The 20,530-nt window shown below is 40.6% G+C and overlaps 1 protein-coding gene across 1 annotated transcript in view; it reads left to right on the plus strand.

Annotated features, from left to right (window-relative positions):
- LOC122814054 (zinc-binding protein A33-like) overlaps positions 1 to 20,530 on the plus strand; it is a 175,740-nt gene that overhangs the window by 106,045 nt on the left and 49,165 nt on the right. The window contains exons 3-4 of the mRNA XM_044086663.1: positions 4,700 to 4,900; positions 15,812 to 15,834. Coding sequence (XP_043942598.1) covers positions 4,700 to 4,900; positions 15,812 to 15,834 — 224 coding nt within the window. The remainder of the gene's footprint in view (positions 1 to 4,699; positions 4,901 to 15,811; positions 15,835 to 20,530) is intronic.

Below are 20,530 nucleotides of genomic sequence, written 5' to 3' on the forward strand. Positions count from 1 at the left end.
TTCACCTCCTTGAGCTGAATTATTTTGACATCCATGTCTCAAACACCTAATAAACTGGTTATAATCAGAGGCTTGATCACAATCCTGTATATGAAATTTAGAAAGGGTTTATGAAAAAATCCATCCAAGCATCAGCTGATCTGTGACAGTACTGAAAATCAGTGGCCTCGGTTCATTTGTACTCTGAACCATACTTAGTAGTCATTGAAGGGTACCCCTGCCATGGTGCATTAACGGGTCCTGAAGGCACTCAGTGATGTATGCCCAGTGCCAAAGCCCTGTATGATGCAGATATCTCCATGACATAATGCTGTCTGTTGCTTGGAGATGTATTTCCTGTCTGTGTGCTTTCACTTTATAGCTTTAAGGCTAAGCTGGTTACTTTTGACGCTGACCACCACTTACTGAAAGTTGAGGAATCACTGCTGAGATCAGTTAGTGGCACAAGCCTCTCTTCGCTTATCACACTATCAGGACTTCCTTTGTTACCATTGAAAATGATTACATACTGTGTCAAACATTGAGATCTCAACCCCAGAAGTTACTATACAGGACTTTGCTTTGTTGAAGAGAATTTCCTGAAATGTTATTGCCTGATAGTTGCCTATACCCACCTAAGTATAGTCCATTGTTGTCTTAGTGCTGTTCACCCAATGTTAAGTGGACAGAATACTGTTAAAGTGTAAGATTAAACCCAAGTCTGATCACATTCCATTTCCCCATCTAGAGCATGAACAATGATTCAAAGCCAACAGTCTCACAATGAGACTCTCAAAGCATTTAAGGGAACCTTATAGAAATCCTTGTTCCAGTGCATTTCCTTCTATTTTTGAGCAAGATAAAACTGCATCAGTGTCCGGTAACACAGAGACCGACATTACTGTATAGGAAACAAGTAGGGAGGTGTGGTACCAGCAACCACATAACCACTGCTTGCAAGAAGAGGCATCATTTGTTATAACTGTACTCAAAATCTCAGATTCCTACAGCTGGTTACCTCGAAAGGAAACAATCTTACTTTCATGCATTATGTGTGTATTTTATTCCTCTTTTCAGCTTTTGTAGTTTGGGAGTAACATTATAAGTTTTATTAGTGACCTTGGTAAAAACCTTTTATTGAGATGACTCTTGTAATATTCTTAGAGATGACATGTTGCTGGATAAGGAGGGGACAGCAGAGGGTCACCATATGGGGGAATATTATCGCATAACTTCCTTAAGTATATAAGTCCACCAGATACAATTACTTCTATTTAGAAATGCCCTTGGAGTCCTCTAAACATACTTCCAAGTGTACAGTGAGAAAATAGAACTCAGGACTGTAAACTGAGGTTTGCTGTTAAATCATAACTTTAACTTTTGTCTTAAGCTATGACACATGACAGCACAATCAGCTTTTATGAGGGCTTAAGAAGGCATAGTGTAGTAACATTCATATTGATGCAATGTTCCTAGACTTTAGCAAAGACCTTGATTCAGTAACAAGGTTAATGAACAAGGTGCATATTTGAAGTCATTGTTTTGCTTCTTACAGAGGACAGTTTATCCAGTGATGCTGGTAAAAGAATGCTGAATGTCCTTCTCCACAGTACCCTTAGGACAGTTTATCCAGTGATGCTGGTAAGAGAATGCTGAATGGCCTTCCCCACGGTACCCTTAGGACAGTTTATCCAGTGATGCTGGTAAAAGAATGCTGAATGGCCTTCTCCACGGTACCCTTAGGACAGTTTATCCAGTTATGCTGGTAAGAGAATGCTGAATGGCCTTCTCCACGGTACCCTTAGGACAGTTTACCCAGTGATGCTGGTAAGAGAATGCTGAATGGCCTTCTCCACTGTACCCTTAGGACAGTTTATCCAGTGATGCTGGTAAGAGAATGCTGAATGGCCTTCTCCACGGTACCCTTAGGACAGTTTATCCAATGATGCTGGTAAGAGAATGCCGAATGGCCTTCTCCATGGTACCTTCAGGACAGTTTATCCAGTGATGCAGGTAAGAGAATGCTGAATGGTTTTCTCCATGGTACCCTTAGGACAGTTTATCCAGATGCTGGTAAGAGAATGCTGAATGGCCTTCTCCATGGTACCCTTAGGACAGTTTATCCAGATGCTGGTAAGAGAATGCTGAATAGCCTTTTCTATGGTACCCTTTACTTTTAAATGCAGGCATTTCTGACACAACAGGCAATTAGAGAGCAAAATGAATATATTTGCAGAGAATTATGTTATCAACTCTGCAGTTATTTAGTGCACTTGGGAAAGGGGCTAGCGTTCAAAGTGAGCTCAAGGAATTGATGGGGCATTGTACTTACTAGAGAGCGTATTGATCTTTGCATGCCGAAGGACTAGAATCTCTGTTTGATTTTGGCTCTGTTGGATCTCTCATCAATATTTCACAAAGTGGACCACAGGATCTTGTTCAACCCTCTTTGATACTATTGTGAGATCACAAGAGAGTTTTGTTACTGGTTTGTCTCATATCTTTCTGGATGAACTCAGAGGGTGAGGCCAGAGATCGCACTTCTATCTTCTTCTTCTCACTTATGTATGATGTGATGTCCTACAGCGTTACATCCCTTGAAAACATATTTATTTGATTTATCTTATGACCAATTAATTGCTCTAGTTACTTCTATAGTTGTTTGTATATAAGTGTTACTTATTTTTGTTTCATTCCATCCAAGAAGTGAATACGTAGTGGACTTATACTGCTTCAATATGGAGCAGGTGCCAGCTTATGCCATAGACAGATGTACTACCTTTGTGCAGGTGGATATTTGTGTGCTTGAAAAACAGTCTACATAATAACTAACGTCGCAGAGTAGATGGATAACTGCTTTGTACACTACTACCCAAAGAAAGCTCAATCACTTAAGACAAAAGGAAACACATTTCTTCTTCTACCCCAGTTCTGGTTTGAAAGCCCCAAGTTCTGGTCATCCAGGTCATAGCCCTTATATGCAATAAGTGAGCAATAAAGGATTAGAAGACAGATGCATCTGGGTGGGAGGTCAGCAAAAGTAATAAGCTAAAAAGTAAAAAAAAAAAAAAAAAAAAAAGTGGATTTTTGCCCTGGCATGCTGACCTAATTATCAAGCTCAGTTCAATTAATAAATAGTGACATAAATATTTCTTAAAGGTTACCTACAGGTAAGCTTTATAATGCTTTTTTGAAAAGCAAATACTTAGGAGGAGATAATGATTTTCTGTGTATAATTAGGTATGTATTTTGGCACTGAAATGTCACCAATAGGTGAACTATACAGGACTTTGCATAGAGGAGAGGTACTTGTATTTTCTGCTGCTATTCCAAGGTCAGACATAGACTCACCACAGTCATTTAGCAGGACATGGATACTCTGTCAGGACAAGTACTTATGTGCTAATAGTTTAGCCTAATAGTTTTAGCTGAATCATTTGCACATGTTCCCAACCTTTGTCGTATGCAAAAGGGACTCAAAGTACACTGAAAGGAAAGACACTGGTCCTGCTACATGATATCTTGCATATCCAGCTAATGAAGGAAACTGCAGCAAAAATACTGTGTCTGCTGCTGGTGGTCACCCTTCTCAGCCAGCACTGTTGCTGTATAGTTTGGGTCTCACCCACGTACTAAATTCCCCTTTTTATGGATTATTCACTTGGCCTGTGGTAACATTCAGAAGGGTATTTAGTACCAGTGGAATACATCTGTGAGTTTTCCTTCCAGTACTGTGGGTGTTTGTAGTAAGACATGCACATCCTAAAATGTAAGCAATGAAGGATTCTGAGCGAGTCTGTCAAAAAATGGAAACTAAGGCAACTTATGTATGCTCAGACACACACACACACATACAACATACAAGCTCGTGTGCACACTAGCACACACACACACACACACACACACATGCACACGTGTGTATATATATATATATATATATATATATATATATATATATATATATTTATTTATATATATATATATACACCCCTACTCATGTACTGAGGAACACATGCCTCACCCATGTACAGAGGAATACAGATATACCAACAGACACACACAAATGCACAGGTATACATGTATACCCCTAACTCATGTACCAGAGGACACATTCCTCCACCATGCACAAAGGAACATACACACACACACACACACACACACACACACACACACACACACAAATGTGTACATATATACCCCTAACTCATGTATCACAGCACACATACATCACCCATGCACAAAGGAAAGCACACACACACACACACACACACACACACACACACACACACACACACACATATACTGAAGCATATGTACGTCATCCATGCACAAAGAAGCATACACGCACATACACAAGTGTACATATATACCCCTAACTCGTATCACAGCAGCACACATACTTTACCTATGCACAAAGGAGCATGCACACATGCACGCACACACGCACACACACACACACACACACACACACACACACTATACATATATATCCTTATTCATGTACTGCAGCACACATACCTCATCCATGCACAAAGGAACATATAGAACTAGACACCCTTATCATGATAGGATACTTAATTATGTTGAAAGGAGATGCTATAGGCTACCCTGTTTGCATAATTGCCTGTTTATTGTGCCTTTTAATTTTTCTTGGTAAATGTTTGAAATTTTTAATAACAAATTCATGTATTTCTGATCCTGACATTAATATTGATTCCAGGAAAAGGTCAGAAACGTGCAGGAGTTTGTCGACTCTCAGTTTTATTTGCTTCACCATTTTCTCCTTGAGAAACAACAACATGTGATTCAGAAGCTAAAGAATGAAGAACGACAGATTTTGGGAGTGATGAAAGAAAACCTGAAGATCATTGAAAAGGAGAAAATGTTCACGGAAAAATTTCCTGCCAGAATTCAGATACAGGTGAAGCAAAAAGATATTGTGACTTTCCTAACTGTATGAAATCTTTACAGTGTTACTACTTGTAATAGCTCTGATTGCAGTTTTGAAAAAAAGGATCTTTTTAAAAGAAACTTCCGTATTTCTTAAAAAGTAGTTCCCCTATCAGGATTTCAAATTCTTTAGTGAGTTTAAGCAGGGTTGCTCCCAGTTCAGGATTTACAGACCCCAGTTCCTACCTACATCTTACCAGTATTTCTAGACAGTTCCATCTGTGCAGACTCCACCATCCTACCTAAATATTTCTGATTGTGTTTCTATTATAAGGTTGACGCTCAGAAGCACAGCTACCAGAGTTACCAAAATGGACCCCAAAAACATGGAAGACTGAAGATACATCATTATAGCCCATGTACCGAAACCCACCATCCTTGAGCCAATATCAATTTCTTCCAAAACCTATACTTTAAAGTAACACAAGAGCACTATGACACCAACCAAAACCTTGAATTGCAAAACATTCCACTGCTCCAGACCCAGGAACAAGTGCTAACATGGGTCTGGAAGACAGACAAAGTTGGGCTTCAATATTGTTGGGCTTCAGTATTCTGAAAATGAGTATTCTATATTCAGACTTGTTCAGGTCGAGCTTCCAAGCCTCGGCCTTGTAATCGTCAACCATTTCTGGTATTCCTGGAGAGTCTGGGCGACTTTCAGTTCTGCCTTCTGTAACGTCCTACTACTTCTCCACATTACTCCTGGATAAGCAATGATGTCCACGGTCCTGTGCTACAGACCACACAATTCAATATCCTACTACTTCTCCACATTACTCCTGGATAAGCAATGATGTCCACGGTCCTGTGCCACAGACCACACAACTCAACATCTCCCCAGTATTACAAGGCATTCAGGGGGCTACATTCAGTTTTGCCTGCGCAGAACCCAGAATTCTACCTACTTTTCTCCAGTATTCCAAGAATGGTCATCATCATACCTACATCTTTCCAGAATTCCAGGACAGGCAGGGTCACCTTCAGTATTGCCATTGCCACCATCGGCATCCTATCTATCATCTGGAAATCTGCTAGCTTCATACACCAAGCCTTGGTCATGTGGCGTGTCAGTTCAGAGCTACTGGTGGTCTGTAAGTGGTCTGCAGTGATGTAGAAATAGGCAGATATGCTGCAACAGTCAAGCATGACTTCTGTCTCTCCATTCATCAATATGTTTGATACACTGTACAAGGCCAGAATCACTTCCCTATCCCTAGAGTCAACCCCTCTAATAATTCACACTTTATTTCGTTAGCCATACACACTGGCTGCTAACACTACCTTTTTATGATTCAAAAGTCTTAAATGCCAAGGCACATGGTTAATCTATTTTAAGAGCAACATTCTTAATCCCTAGTCCCCCATGGAGCTTATATGCTGTACTAAGATTATCGTAGCCCATGTGCAGAACCCCACCATACTTCGGCCAATATCAACCTCCCCAAGAAATACATTACTTTAAAGCAACAAATGAGCCCTACCATCCCTCCATTTTCCATTACAAAACCAATCCAGAGAAGTCATCTAGGATCTCAGCACTCCTACTTTGTTATCTTAAACCTCCTAACAAAGCAATCATCTTCATCATCTCCCATAAACATCTGATAAAATGCGTTCTTCCCAATGCCAGTTGTTTTTTCATGCTTGCTTTTGTTTCCTTACATCCCTGTAACCCCTCTCCTCAACTCTTTGCGTTATTTTCTTCCTTAATAGGACCCCTTCCATTTCTACTCCCTGCATACTTTATCATTTTTCTTGTATACCACCTTATTTTCATCATTAAACCGCTGAGGTCTCTTACTTCTTCTGTATTTCCATTTCCTTTTAAAGATACTCTCAATTTTAATGACCCCCCACACAAAATTAACACCTAAAACAGTGCAAGATGTCCCCTCCAATCTTCCAGGTTTTGCATAATTCACCCTGTGTTACTCTACACAAGCCTTCTTGGATTGTAATTGTCAGTTCTTCTCCTAATACTGAACCAGAAAAGAAAAATAAAACAAATGCATGATTTCCACTCCCCAGAAAAGCCATTACCTCCACACCATACAGCCTACCCACACTACATAACACAGTATATAATATCCTTCCCTTCTTAAATAACTCTACAAAGTACAGACTGGCCACTTCCTATTACATTATCTGCACTGTTTTGCTTTTCATCCCAGATGCACAATGTAGGAATTCTCCACTCACTTATAAATAGATTAAAATTACTCCTCACAATCTGACATTTTCCTTAGCATTTTCTAACTTTGTTCTCATTTAACCTCTCTTCTTCTAACCTCACACCATGTAGAGTCACTCCACCCATGTTACACTCTATCCCTTTCCCTGTAACTGCCATGTAACTGGCATTACCTTTAGCTGTCTCCAGCTCTGTGCTGTAGCACATGGCATTCAATCTCCCTCCACACATACAGGACCGCCATCCCATCTCCTTCCCTGATTTATTATTGCTGAATATGTGGAACCCTAGCAGTCATATGTCCCCTGTCCTGATGTTTATCAGTGTTTTTTTTCCACTGTTACATCTATCCCATCTAGTAGTGTAAATGTGTGAAACTTGCACATTTTTGTCAGGCTGTTTGTGCTATACAATACTATCCTCCAATAAGAATTGCCACACACACCGGAGCATCCTTGTCTGTCTTATGACCACCACATGCCCCAGCATCTTTTTGTACCCTAAAACACAATTTCCACCTGCCATTTCCTCTCAGTATTTCTTTCTTGTGTCATCCACACTCCCAGTCTTTCCCATGCATAGTCCCACCCACACCTTGTCATTTGTCACATTCAGTGTTACCCTTCCCTCCTACTATCCCACCTTTGTTAACATACGTTCATAGGTTCATATGTTCATAGGTAGGTACTAGGCTAGTGGCCCTAGGGCCTATATAAGCCTAGCCAAAAAGGTACCCTGGCTTTCGCCACCCAAGAAATTTTTTTTCCTGTGCCCCTGTCAAGCAGAGCCACAGAAGTGATCCCCGGGGTGAATTTCCTATTTCCCATCCAATCATCAAGATTTTTCTTGAATAGTGCTAATGAGGAGTTTGTTTGATATAGATAGGTAGTTTATTCCAGAGTATGGGAAGTCTCTGGGACAGGAATCTATCCCTCCGGCATGTTCTATTTATTGTGGTGACAAGGTTTAGTTCCCTAGATCATGTAGCTCAAAGGGATTGGGATTTCTTTAAGTGGAGCATGTCCAACAGCTTTGGGTTTGACATAGCTTTGTATGTTAGGCAGAGATCACATCTGAGTAGGCGATATGCGATGGAGTAAAGCTGGAGTTTTTTGAGACGGTCTGTGTAGGGCATCTGTTTGAGGCTGGTAATCCTCTTTGTGAGGTATTTCTGCGGCCTTTCCAGTTGTTGTAGATGTCTTGTGAGGTACCTACCAAAAGGGGCATTGTACTCTATAATGGGTCTAATAAGTGATGAGTAGAGGGGAACAATGACCTCTTTTTTTCTGGATGAGAAACCTTTTGTGATGGGGTGCGCCACGTAGAAGGATTTCCTGACTACTGTGGTGATGTGATTATCAAAGGAGAGAATACTGTCCACCTGTATCCCAAGGTCTCTTATCACACTTTCAGTGTTAAGTATACTACCACCTATGTTGTAGTTCATGGGTACAGAGTTTTTACCAAAGGGGATGAAAATGCACTTTTTGGCATTGAGCTTGAGGCCATGGCTTTGACATCAGGCATCTGTCTCAGTGAGGCCCTTTTGTAGGATGTCCACATCGTTAGGAGTTTTGATTATGGCTCCTAGTTTGCAGTCGTCTGTGAACTTCATTAGCCAAAGACCTTCTGTGTTAGCCTGTATTTCAGAGAAGTAGATACCAAACAGGAGAGAACCCAGGACTGAACCCTGTGGTACTCCACTTTACACTGGTCTGAAATCAGATTTGGAGTTTGCTACTTTCACAGTGTGGGTTCTGTCAGTGAGCCAGTTGGCAACCCATCTTGTGACATAAGGATTTATACCTAGTTTAGTGAGTTTATCGATAATTCTAGAGTGGGGGATGGTATCAAAAGTCTTGGCAAAATCTAGATAGGCTGTGTGAACCACCTTACCCTCGTCTATGGCTTTGGTGACTGCTTCAAAGAAGTCTATCAAGTTTAGGAGACACATTTGCCTTTTACAAACCCAAACTGGGTGGGGTCCAGAGTTTGAAAATTACCAATGTCTTTGTTTATAAGTTCAATGATGATACGTTCCATGGCCTTGCAGACCAGGCTCATCAGGCTAATGGGGCAGTAGTTCCCGGGATCCGTGGTGGCTCCCCCTTTGTGGAGTGGGATAACCGTCACTGTGCGCCATTCAGTGGAACAAAGCCTGAGGTGAGGCTATGATTGAACATAGTATTTAGGTGGGGTGCCAGTTTGTTCTGTAGTTCATGTAGAATGCAGCCTGGAATGTTGTCTGGTCCCATGGATGCTGTGTTCTTGGCTTTGGGGAGTGTGGTTTTTACCTGTGCAGCCATGATTATAGGAATTTTGCATTCTTCCGGTATAGAGATGGGCTCTTTAGGGGGTGAGAGGGGGGTAAATTTAGCACTGAACCTATCTGCCAGGATGTTGGCAATATCAGTTGGGTCTGTATATTTAGTGCCATTGTGCTGTAACTCAGAGCAGATCTGAGTGTTGCCATTGAGATTCTTGACATAGCTATAGAATGCTTTGTGGTTGTCTTTAGAATCAGTGGTGATTTTGTTTTCATAACTAGTTTTGGAGGATTTTATGAGGGATCAGAGCTTCTTACTGAAGCTGACCAGGGAGCTCCTCCACTCATGGGATTTTACTCTCTTTTGCAACAGTTTCTTCCTTCTGTTGTACAGTTTGTTTATGGCAGGGGACCACCAGATTGGCTTACTTTTTTTGGAGGATAGCGTCTTGGTTCTGTTTGGGATAGCACAATCCATGCACTCGTGTAAGTGCTTATAGAGTGCATCTGTGTAGGATTCAGCAGTTGTAACTGTATTGTCCATCTGCATGGGTGTCATGAAGTTCACCACTTCTGTCTTAAGAAGCATGAGGTTGGCTTTGGAGAAATTTTTTACCGTGGTTCTCTCTACTGTTTCTCTCAGAAGGATGGTTTCTGGGGTACAAGTCAGAACTAATAGGTGCTTGAACAAGTATTTCCACAGAATTTTATTCTGGGGTGTTCTAGAAAGGGATAAATTAGATTGTACTACAAGAAAATCACCCATAATGCATTTCTTTAATTTTATCTTGAGCATTTCTGTCCATTGTGGGAGGATAAGATGAAGCCGTTTTCGTCTGCTTTAGGCCTCGTCCCTTTGAGTTCCCCCAGTATCTAGCGACTTTGTGTCGCCTTTCCTTTGCTTTTTCCCTAAGACAACATTTTAGACTATATATGTCTTTCTTTCCTCACACTTCTATATCTCTAGGCCACAAATCTATCATTGTGCCAGTAACCAGTTTTTTGTCCTAAAATAAGCTTCATTCTTCCCCTAATGACAGATTTATTAAGCAGAGCATTCTTACTACTGGGGAACCAGTTTAAAAGAATCATTGGATACTGAAGGGAACCCTCCAAGAGCATGCCAGTTTACCAATGCAGCTTTGATAGGAGACTTGCTGAGATTTACACTAAAGCATCTTCAAACAATGAAGGACTTTAGTAGTGAGAACACATTAGTGGACACAGGATAATCCAAGTGATATTTTTTTTTCTGTACTTGTAAACTTACTACAATTTGCTTTTTTCTCAGTGATACTAAAGAACGTGAATAGAAAACTTGCTATGTGTGGGACTTTCATCTAGAATAGTCACCTTTAGAAAAAGCAAAAACAGGAGGAGGAAAAAACTATTTACTTGTTTCTCCCACTTATAAAATATACCAGTCTAACTAACGATCAGTATATTTACTGAAATGATTATTCTATCCCATTTTAGCTAGTTAATGACCGAATGACTCTTGTACTTTATGGACACTCAACAAAACTGAACTTTCTGGCAGAGACCCAGAATTCCTATCAGAAAAAATATTTAACACTGCTTTCAACAACTGCACACATCAGGGTTCCTTGCCGTTAGTTTCAGGGCTTTTGCATATTACTTGGATGTGCAGTCCTACAATCTGAGTAAGTAGTTTGTTGCTGAATATTTGCATTATTTCTGCCATTGTTATCTTTCTAATTGAATCACCTTTGGATTTTGGTCTTCTGAAGGGATAATCAGCCCGGCCCATATTTTCCAAACAACAAGTAGCTCCTTCCTCCTTCCCTTTACTAGCTGATTGAGATGTCATTTATTGTCTCAAGGATGACAGACTGCACATCCAGCCAACACGGAAAGAGAATGAATCAATTCTTGAAACCTCCTGTACAAGGGAAAAGCACACAGCATATGCTTACAGAGTGGGTGTCCTTTATTAAAATGTTATTTTTGCCTCGTACTGAATGTCTCAGGTTTTGTACAAGTAGAAATGTTAAAAGTGTTTCCAAACTGATTGTCGTGAAAGTTTATGGAAGAATGCTGCAGTCCATGAGAGGAAGATTTTAAATGCGACAGAATTGTTTGAAAACATTATCATCTCAGAGTCTCGTGCAATTTAAATATCTCAGGCACAGTTATAAGCTTAATTTAGGCTGGTTTAGACAGACTGGTTGTCGGCTCCTAGTGCTTTATTATTTTATATAAGGTGTGAAGGGATCTTGTTGTTATAAAGCTGCTCTTTTATAGCTTTTCTAAAATGAAATTCTCTGCTTAGGGTGCCCTTGTATATCTTTTGCCCTAACTGTCTCACCGCATTAGACACATGGTGATCAAAAGTCAGGTTACTGTCAACATGCATTCCCACATTCCTGATGACTGAGTCTACTTTTATTACTGTGTTAATTTCCAGGGGTGGCCATCTTTTCAAAGAGTAGTATTATGCATTCTTCTCACTGAGAAATAATAATCATAATAATAATAATAATAATAATAATAATAATAATAATAATAATAGAGTAACAATGTAAATATACTGCAAAAGCTTCCTGGAGATTTTACGCTTGTAGAAGGTCTAATGGCTCAAACTGGAGGCCACTTGGATCCATCGGTACACAAGCACACGTGTGTGTGTGTGTGTGTGTGTGTGTGTGTGTGTGTGTGTGTGTGTGTGTGTGTGTGTGTGTGTGTGTGTGTGTATGCCCCCAACACCACGCACAATTTTTATGCTTGAGTGAATGCCTGTTATACCAATCTTCTGCCACTGACTGCGGGCCCATCCTTATACCACCCATATTTGGTAAATGATTTGAAAAATGGTGTTCGATCAGTTACTCCATTGCTTACATGCTTAGATGGTCTCCAGCAGTAGGGGTAACTTGTGCTACTACACAAGGAAAATGCTTGCCTGCATTCTCCGGGGTAACTTCAGGTAGCATACCCAAAAACTGTTCTACTGTAAGTGCTGCAAAGTGGTGAGAGTTTTCTCCATTCGTTCAGTAAAAGTGTTCTACAAACACTGCACTGAAATGCTGACTCTACCCCATCTGAGATCATCATCCCTCATTAATTTTTCTGTTTCTCAACAGAGGGGATCCAGATTTCACATTGGCTAGAAAACTCTGCAGCATGCAGCAGAAGAACTTCTCAACCTCTTTCTTGAATAGTTTTTCACTAGAAGCGTCAAGTATGTTAATGGTTCCTTCTTGGGACTGGAACTTCATTTTGTAAATATTTATTTACAAACCCACTGCTGGCTGCCAGTACGTGCAGGTTGAAATGACTGCCTTATAAGACCTTACTTCTCTTGGTAGTAACTGCAGACAGAAGAATTTCAAACCAACACACTCTCTTCAGAAACGCCATTCATGGTTTTTCACAGGACAGATAGAAAAAAAAATTCTAGAATCATTCCTAATAAGATTCTCTTTAATAATATGAAATAATGCTTTCATGTGCCAATACTGTATCCTACTTTTTAAAAAGAGGGTAAACAATGTATTCATTTTCAAGGTGTCTGCAGATATCGTAGACGTTATTTGGAAAAACCAAGGCATTTAAGACAGGCCAGCAGCTCTTTGTTATGTCTGCGAAAGGCAGACATGGGCAAAATGTTACTAGACTGGACCTGATAACTAATTTAAGAAGCGTTTCATTTTCATCAGTTTTCTGTCATAAATATAACTGTGAGGCCTGCAGATTCAAAAATAAAGTGCTGTTTAGACTGGAAACAGTCCAGCTCAAACCCTGCTGTACGGCTATTAAAGCACTATGAATGGAGCTTTGGTCCCTCACACCTCCCCCACATCCCCCTTATACTTAACTCCAACATCACTGTTATGAGGATACTCAAAGATACTGCAGTCTTACACTTAATCTTCCCTTTTTTGTAACATTTGTCATGCTATTCTCGGGCTCATAAATGTGGTACTTTTCATCACAAACACCTTTTCCATTTACAGTAAGCATAATAAACCTTTACCTAAAACATATAAGGCTCATTCTGCCAAGGCTATGACCACATCCGAGTCCTTCATATCTGCTGTTTCTTGGGAGGATCTTTCTACAGATATTACTTGGTCTAATGTTCACATTTCTACCAAGTACTCAGTGGGGGACATGATGCCTAGAGGCAGGGCTCTGCTCAGGTAGAACCATCATGCTTGTTGTAGTAGGTTTGTCTTCCTTTTCTATCCATTTCTTATTTGTTCTTTCTCCTTGCATTGGAGAAGTTTACAATATTGCAAGAGACACACTGGAATATGAGACTGCTTGTGTTTTACTCCTTCAGGAAAATTTCTCTCTGACCTTCATACTTCAAACTACATCTAGAGATTAATCTTTTAATCACCACCCACAAAAAAAATGTGCATCTCCCTCTGTTAAACAAATTGGTCCCATTTAGAGCAAGGAAAAATCTAAACTTTTTCTCCACCATATTCAAAGCCATTCATTATCAGCTTCACAACTTTCCATCAGATTTATAATCCTACTGAGCCTATAAACTCAGGTCAAGCAGTAGTAATACCTCTAACATTTAGAGAGCAAACATGCCATATAAATCTGAGAATGCCTTATCAGTCCTTGCACCAAAGTCATAGAGCAACCTCCCTGCCAATGCAAGAGTGTTTCAAACTTTCAGGATTTTAGAGCTAAACTCTAAACTGTTCTTGCCCAAACTGTAACTTGCTTCTCCTTCACTAAATCAATGGTGATCTAAACTTTATTGTTACCCACCCTCCAACAGCATTCCCCGGCTTTGTCACCACCATGGAGGATCCTGATTTGAACTGGAACTTTCAGTACTGAACATATCTGAAAATGACGCTACACTGTAAGCACTTTGTGAGTGTTGGTGTGCATATCATGTCTGAACATACTCATTAACGTAATCTAAAATTTACAATGTAAATAAATCACGCAGCAAGCACTCTGTGTTAACCTGTGTGTGTATATGCATGAAAAATGGGTAAATATTCACATCAACAAGTCAAATGGCATCATATGTACTAGTCCAGGGAGCTAAATCTCTTCTGCAACACCAACAGAACAGTTTGGAGGGGCAAGTATATCTTGCAGAAGATACTACTGCTGTGGAACAAACTCCCTATCCACATAAAACAAAGTTCATCATGTCCTTATTCAAGTACATCTTGGATCTTTGGATGGGTAATAGGAAATTTACACATTATATAATATTAACATATGGATGAATGCATGACACAAAATACACAATTTGTGTATGTTTGCACAAACTTTGCATTCACTCGTGTACCCTGGCCTGTGTCTGAAACGGTTATCAAATATCAATAAAACAAAAAAAGAAAGGGAACATGAGGAACCCACCATAATACCTGATGTTTGAGAGTAGCCCCTGAAGTAAATTTACTGCTTTTCCAGGGGTGCATGTTCAAAAGTACTCCATATGAATCCAGTTTCAGTAAAACAGAATGATCAAAATGGGTGATTGCCTAATGGTTAAGGTGTTTGCCTTACAAATACAAGGTGCAGGGTTTGAGTCTCACAAGGGATAATTGGCTAGCCTTAAAATGGCTTGCAAGAGCAGTTAGCTTAGTACTAACCTATGAACCTATTACAAGATATGGTTATGCCTCACGGCCCAATGTTGGATGCTGCACCCCCTTTTATAACATTTTAGCATGTATCACTAACTTACCTTGGAATTTTATGTGTCAGAATAACTTACCTTGGTATTTCCTGTATCTCAGTAACTTAAGTTGGTATTTTATGTATCGCAATAACTTACTGTGGTGTCTCATGTATCTCAGTAACTTAGCTTCGTATTTAATGTGTCAAAATAACTTACGTTGGTATTTCATATATTTCAGTAACTTAACTTCATATTTAATGTATCACAATAACTTACCTTGGTATGGCATATCTGCAGGACGGCACAGTGGACAGCATTGTTGCCTCACAGCAAGAGGTTCCCTGGTTCAACTCTTGGCTGGGATGCCTTCTGTGCAAAGTCTACATGTTCTCTGTGTGTTCACTTGGGGTTTCTCAGGGTGCTCTGTTTTTCTCCCACATTCCATTCACAAGCAGTAGGTGGATTAGACACTCTAAATTGGCCAAAGGTGTGAGTATGGTGCAGAAGAACTACTGGGGCAGGGCTAGACACCTGGTGGTGTAAACCTTGGCTCTAGAGACTGTCACTGTTGAAATAATGCCAGACCACATGTGCGGAAAAGGGGTTGGGGAAGGATGGAGGGTGCCTCATATATCTGAGTAACTTAACTGGGTATTTTATGTATCACAATAACTTACCTTGCTGTATTGCTCCTGCTGAATCTTTTTGTCTGTACATATAAGAAAGATGTTTGTAATTACATTTGATTAATACTACATGCTGTTTTTGAAAGTAACAGTTTTTCTCTTCTATACAGGACAGTCATGGACCAGAAGAAAGGTATGCATACATATTTCTGTATCTCTCATATCAGACTTCACTAAATTATTTTTTTTTTCATTTGTTGCCAAGGAAAGCCCAGATACATTTATGGGGAGACACAGAGTAGAACTAGTTGCAATCATTAAGTGTTGGCATATTTTACACACAAGTTATAAATTACAGTATAAATAAAATCAAGTATTTAGTACATAAGAATGCAATAAGTTTGATTTACATGCAGATTGCAGACTTCAGCAAGAAATTTTGAGAGAGTTATATAACCCTCACATCAACAACTTTTGTGTGAGAATGCACTGGGCTGCAGACTTGGAAATTCAGATTTGATTCAGATGGAACCAGAGGAAAAATATGCTAAAATGTATGGAGAATTCTTAGTTTATTGAAGAACAATTACATGAAGTGAAACAAAGGCGCAGTTGTGACATTACATTCTTTAGGTAAGGTTCAAATGACAAATTCACCACCGTAACAGGAACAGGCAAGCAAAAACTGAGGGTGATGCTACTCAATGCTAGAAGTTTAAATCTCAAAATGCACTCACTCGAGGCACTCCTTAAAATGGAGAACATCAAAATCTGTGCAGTGACTCAGACCTAGTTCAAGGCTCCAGAGAACACCCCTACACTACCAGGCTATAACTCATACCACACTTTTCGGCCATGTAACCTGGACCAGAACACCAAAGATGGAGGTTTGTCCATATTCATTAAGGATATCCACACCTGCAGGCTAGTTGCTCAGCATAATGCATCCGAGGTTATCCAAGTGCAACTAACTCTGGGCAAAACTGCAATCCAAATTGTAGCTTGCTACAGATCCCTCACCATGCCCCAGGATTCCCACTACTCTTTTCTTAATGTACTGGAAAATATTAGGGTACAACCAAACACCCTAATAATGGGCGATTTCAACTACCCCACCATTAACTGGGAAAACTACTCATGTACCAACTCCTTCGCTCAACGCTTTCTGGAATTCATAAACTCCAATGCCCTGGATCAACTTATCCACACCCCCACCAGGGGCAACAATATCCTAGATCTAGTCATTACCAATATGAGTGACCAGTGTTCCACACCTGAAGTCAACACCTCATTGGTCCGATCAGACCATAAGCTAATCACCCTAGATATCCACATCCTGCCCCCAACCCCCCCCCCCCCCGTTAAGGAAACTATGGTAAAAAAATTCTCCAAAGCCAACTTCATGCTTCTTAAGACAGAAGTGGTGAACTTCATGACACCCATGCAGATGGACAATACAGTTACGACTACTGAATCCTACACAATTGCACTTTATAAGCACTTACATGAGTGCATGGATCATGCTATCTCAAACAGAACCAAGACGCTATCCTCCAAAAAAAGGAAGCCGATCTGGTGGTCCCCTGCCATAAACAAACTGTACAACAGAAGGAAGAAACTGTTGCAAAAGAGAGTAAAATCCCATGAAGGGTGGAGCTCCCTGGTCAGCCTCAGCAAGAAGCTGTGATCCCTGATAAAATCCTCCAAAGCTAGTTACGAAAACAAAATCACCACTGATTCTAAAGACAACCACAAAGCATTCTATAGCTATGTCAAGAATCTCAATGGCAACACTCATATCTGCTCTGAGTTACAGCACAATGGCACTAAATATATAGAACCAACTGATATTGCCAACATCCTGGCAGATAGGTTCAGTGCTAACTTTACCGCTCTCTCACCCCCTAAGGGGCCCATCTCTATACCGGAAGGATGCAAAGTTCCTGTAATCACAGCAGCACAGGTAAAAATCACACTCTCCAAAGTCAAGAACACAGCATCCATGGGACCAGACAACATCCCAGACTGCATTCTACACAAACTACAGAACGAACTGGCACCCCACCCAAGTACCATGTTCAATCATAGCCTCACCTCAGGTTTTGTGCATGCTGAATGGCACACATCAATGGTTATCCCATTCCACAAAGGAGGAGCCACCATGAACCCCGGGAACTACCACCCCATTAGGCTGATGAGCCTGGTCTGCAAGGCTATGGAGCGTATCATCATGGAACTTATAAACAATGACATTGGTAATCTCCAAACTCTAGACCCCACCCAGTTCGGGTTTGTAAAAGGCAGATCATGTCTCCTAAACCTGATAGACTTCTTTGAAGCAGTCACGAAAGCCATAGACAAGGGAAGGTGGTTCACACAGCCTATCTAGATCTCACCAAGGCTTTCAACATCATCCCCCACTCTGGAATTATAGATAAACTCACTAAACTAGGTATAAATCCCTATGTCACAAGACGGGTTGTCAACTGGCTCACTGACAGAACCCACACTGTGAAAATAGCAGACTCCAAATTTGACTTCAGACCAGTGACAAGTGGAGTACCACAGGGTTTAGTCCTGGGTCCTCTCCTGTTTGGTATCTACTTCTCTGAAGTACAGGCTAACACAGAAGGTCTTTGGTTAATGAAGTTCGCAGATGACTGCAAACTAGGAGCCATAATTGAAACTCCTAATGATGTGGACATCCTACAAAAGGGCCTCACTGAGACAGATGCCTGGTGTCAAAGCCATGGCCTCAAGCTCAATGCCAAAAAGTGCATTGTCACCCCCTTTGGTAAAAACTCTGCACCCATGAACTACAACATAGGCAGTAGTATACTTAACACCGAAAGTGTGATAAGAGACCTTGGGAAACAAATGGACAGTAGTCTTTCCTTTGATAATCACATCGCCACAGTAGTCAGGAAATCCTTCTACATGGCACACCTCATCACAAAAGGTTTCTCATCCAGAAAAAAAGAGGTCATTGTTCCCCTCTACTCATCACTCATTAAACCCATTATAGAGTACAACACCCCTTTTGGTATGTACCTCACAAGATATCTACAACAACTGGAAAGGCCTCAGCAATACCTCACAAAGAGGATTACCAGCCTTAAACAGATGCCCTACGCAGACCGTCTCAAAAAACTCCAGCTTTACTCTGTCACATATCGCCTACTCAGAGGTGATCTCTGCCTAACATACAAAGCTATGTCAAACCCAGAGCTGTTGGACATGCTCCACTTAAAGAAATTCCAATCCCTCCAAGCTACACACTCTATGAACCTAAACCTTGTCACCACAATAAACAGAACAAGCCAGAGGGATAGATTCCTGTCCCAGAGACTTCCCATACTCTGGAATAAACTACCTATCTATATCAAACAAAGCTCCTCATTAGCACTCTTCAAGAAAAATCTTGGTGGCTGGATGGGAAATAGGAAATTCACCCCGGGGATCACTTCTGTGGCTCTGCTCAAAAGTGACACAGGAAAATAATTTTCTTGGGTGGGAAAAGCCAGGGTACCTTTTTGGCTGGGCTTGTATAGGCCCCAGGGTCAATAGCCTAGAACCTATGAACCTATTACTGCTGCTCAGTCATCTGAGTCGGGAATGATCTGATCAGATGGATTTTAACCAGATTATCCAAATGGATGTGGATGGCCCTTTCAAAAAATTTCAAAATTATAACTTTTTTATGAGGAGTGTTCACGCTCCCCTCTCAACTAGAGGGACCCCATACTTCATTCCCTCCACTTCCTAGCATCCGAGGTCACCAAACACAGGAGGCAAGAGCCGGAAAGTATGAGTGTCATGCAGTAGAGATTCAGGAAATGTTCTCTTTTTCTACTAACCCCTTCTCCTTTTGGCTAGCTGACACGGTGCAGTGTCAATTATGTTAGACTCCTATATGGGTGCTCACTTCTGCAAAGCTGGAATGCCCCCCAGACAGTAATGCTCTCCTTGGCATGCACACCCCCATGCATCCTTTTGCATAAGATAAACATTTGTGGTTTGACCTACAGGCAGGCTGTACTTCAGCCCTTCTCCCTGTGGGGGGGGGGGGGTGATATTGGCTGTTTACCCCCCACCTCTCCTCAGCCAGCTTCACCAGTGCTTAGCCCATTAATTGATTCCCAGATTGTCTGGGTCACAATCACAGCTCCATTCCTCTATGCCACAGTCAGACAAATATCTCCAAAATGTGGTAACCTCATAGTGACCTGTACAAGGTGGGGGGGGGGGGTAAATGGACTATCCTGCATGGGAGCAAAAAGACCTACAGAATATAAAACTTTTAAAAGCTGTGTTTAGTTAGCTATTTCTGATCAAATGGGCTTCAACCAACTGGTTATTCAAATACAAATTCAATGAGTCAGTTTTAACAAAGGGTATTTTACTGTATAAAGGGCAGCATAGTGAACAAATAGAAAATTCATTGTTGTTTCCTTATTATCACACACATTTATAGCAATTTTTGTGATGTATGTAAGGCAAGTTGTTGTTTTTAAACGTAGATAACAACTTTTTCCTGATATTGTGTATAGGTTCAAAGGTTACTACTACTTTATTGATCCTTGAGGATCTTTAGAATCCTAGCCATATTTTCCAAGTATTTAATCCATTTTATTGTAAGTATGAATAACCTATAGACAGGCAGAATATTTACGTGTTGCCCCTATCCCTGAGGGAGAAGGATGTTAAACCAGAGGTGAATTTGTGGTTACCCATCCATTCATCAAGATTACGTATGAACAGCATAAGAGAAGTACCTTGTCTTATGTGGACAGAAAGGCGATTCCAAAGAAGTAGCATTCTCTGTGATATGTATCTATCCCTCCAACGTGTTCTAGTTATGTTGTAAAAAATATTGAGATGTCTTGAGC

The sequence above is a fragment of the Protopterus annectens genome, chromosome 10.part0, assembly GCF_019279795.1.
Source record: "Protopterus annectens isolate FY-2018-M chromosome 10.part0, PAN1.0, whole genome shotgun sequence".
Taxonomy (NCBI): domain Eukaryota; kingdom Metazoa; phylum Chordata; order Ceratodontiformes; family Protopteridae; genus Protopterus; species Protopterus annectens.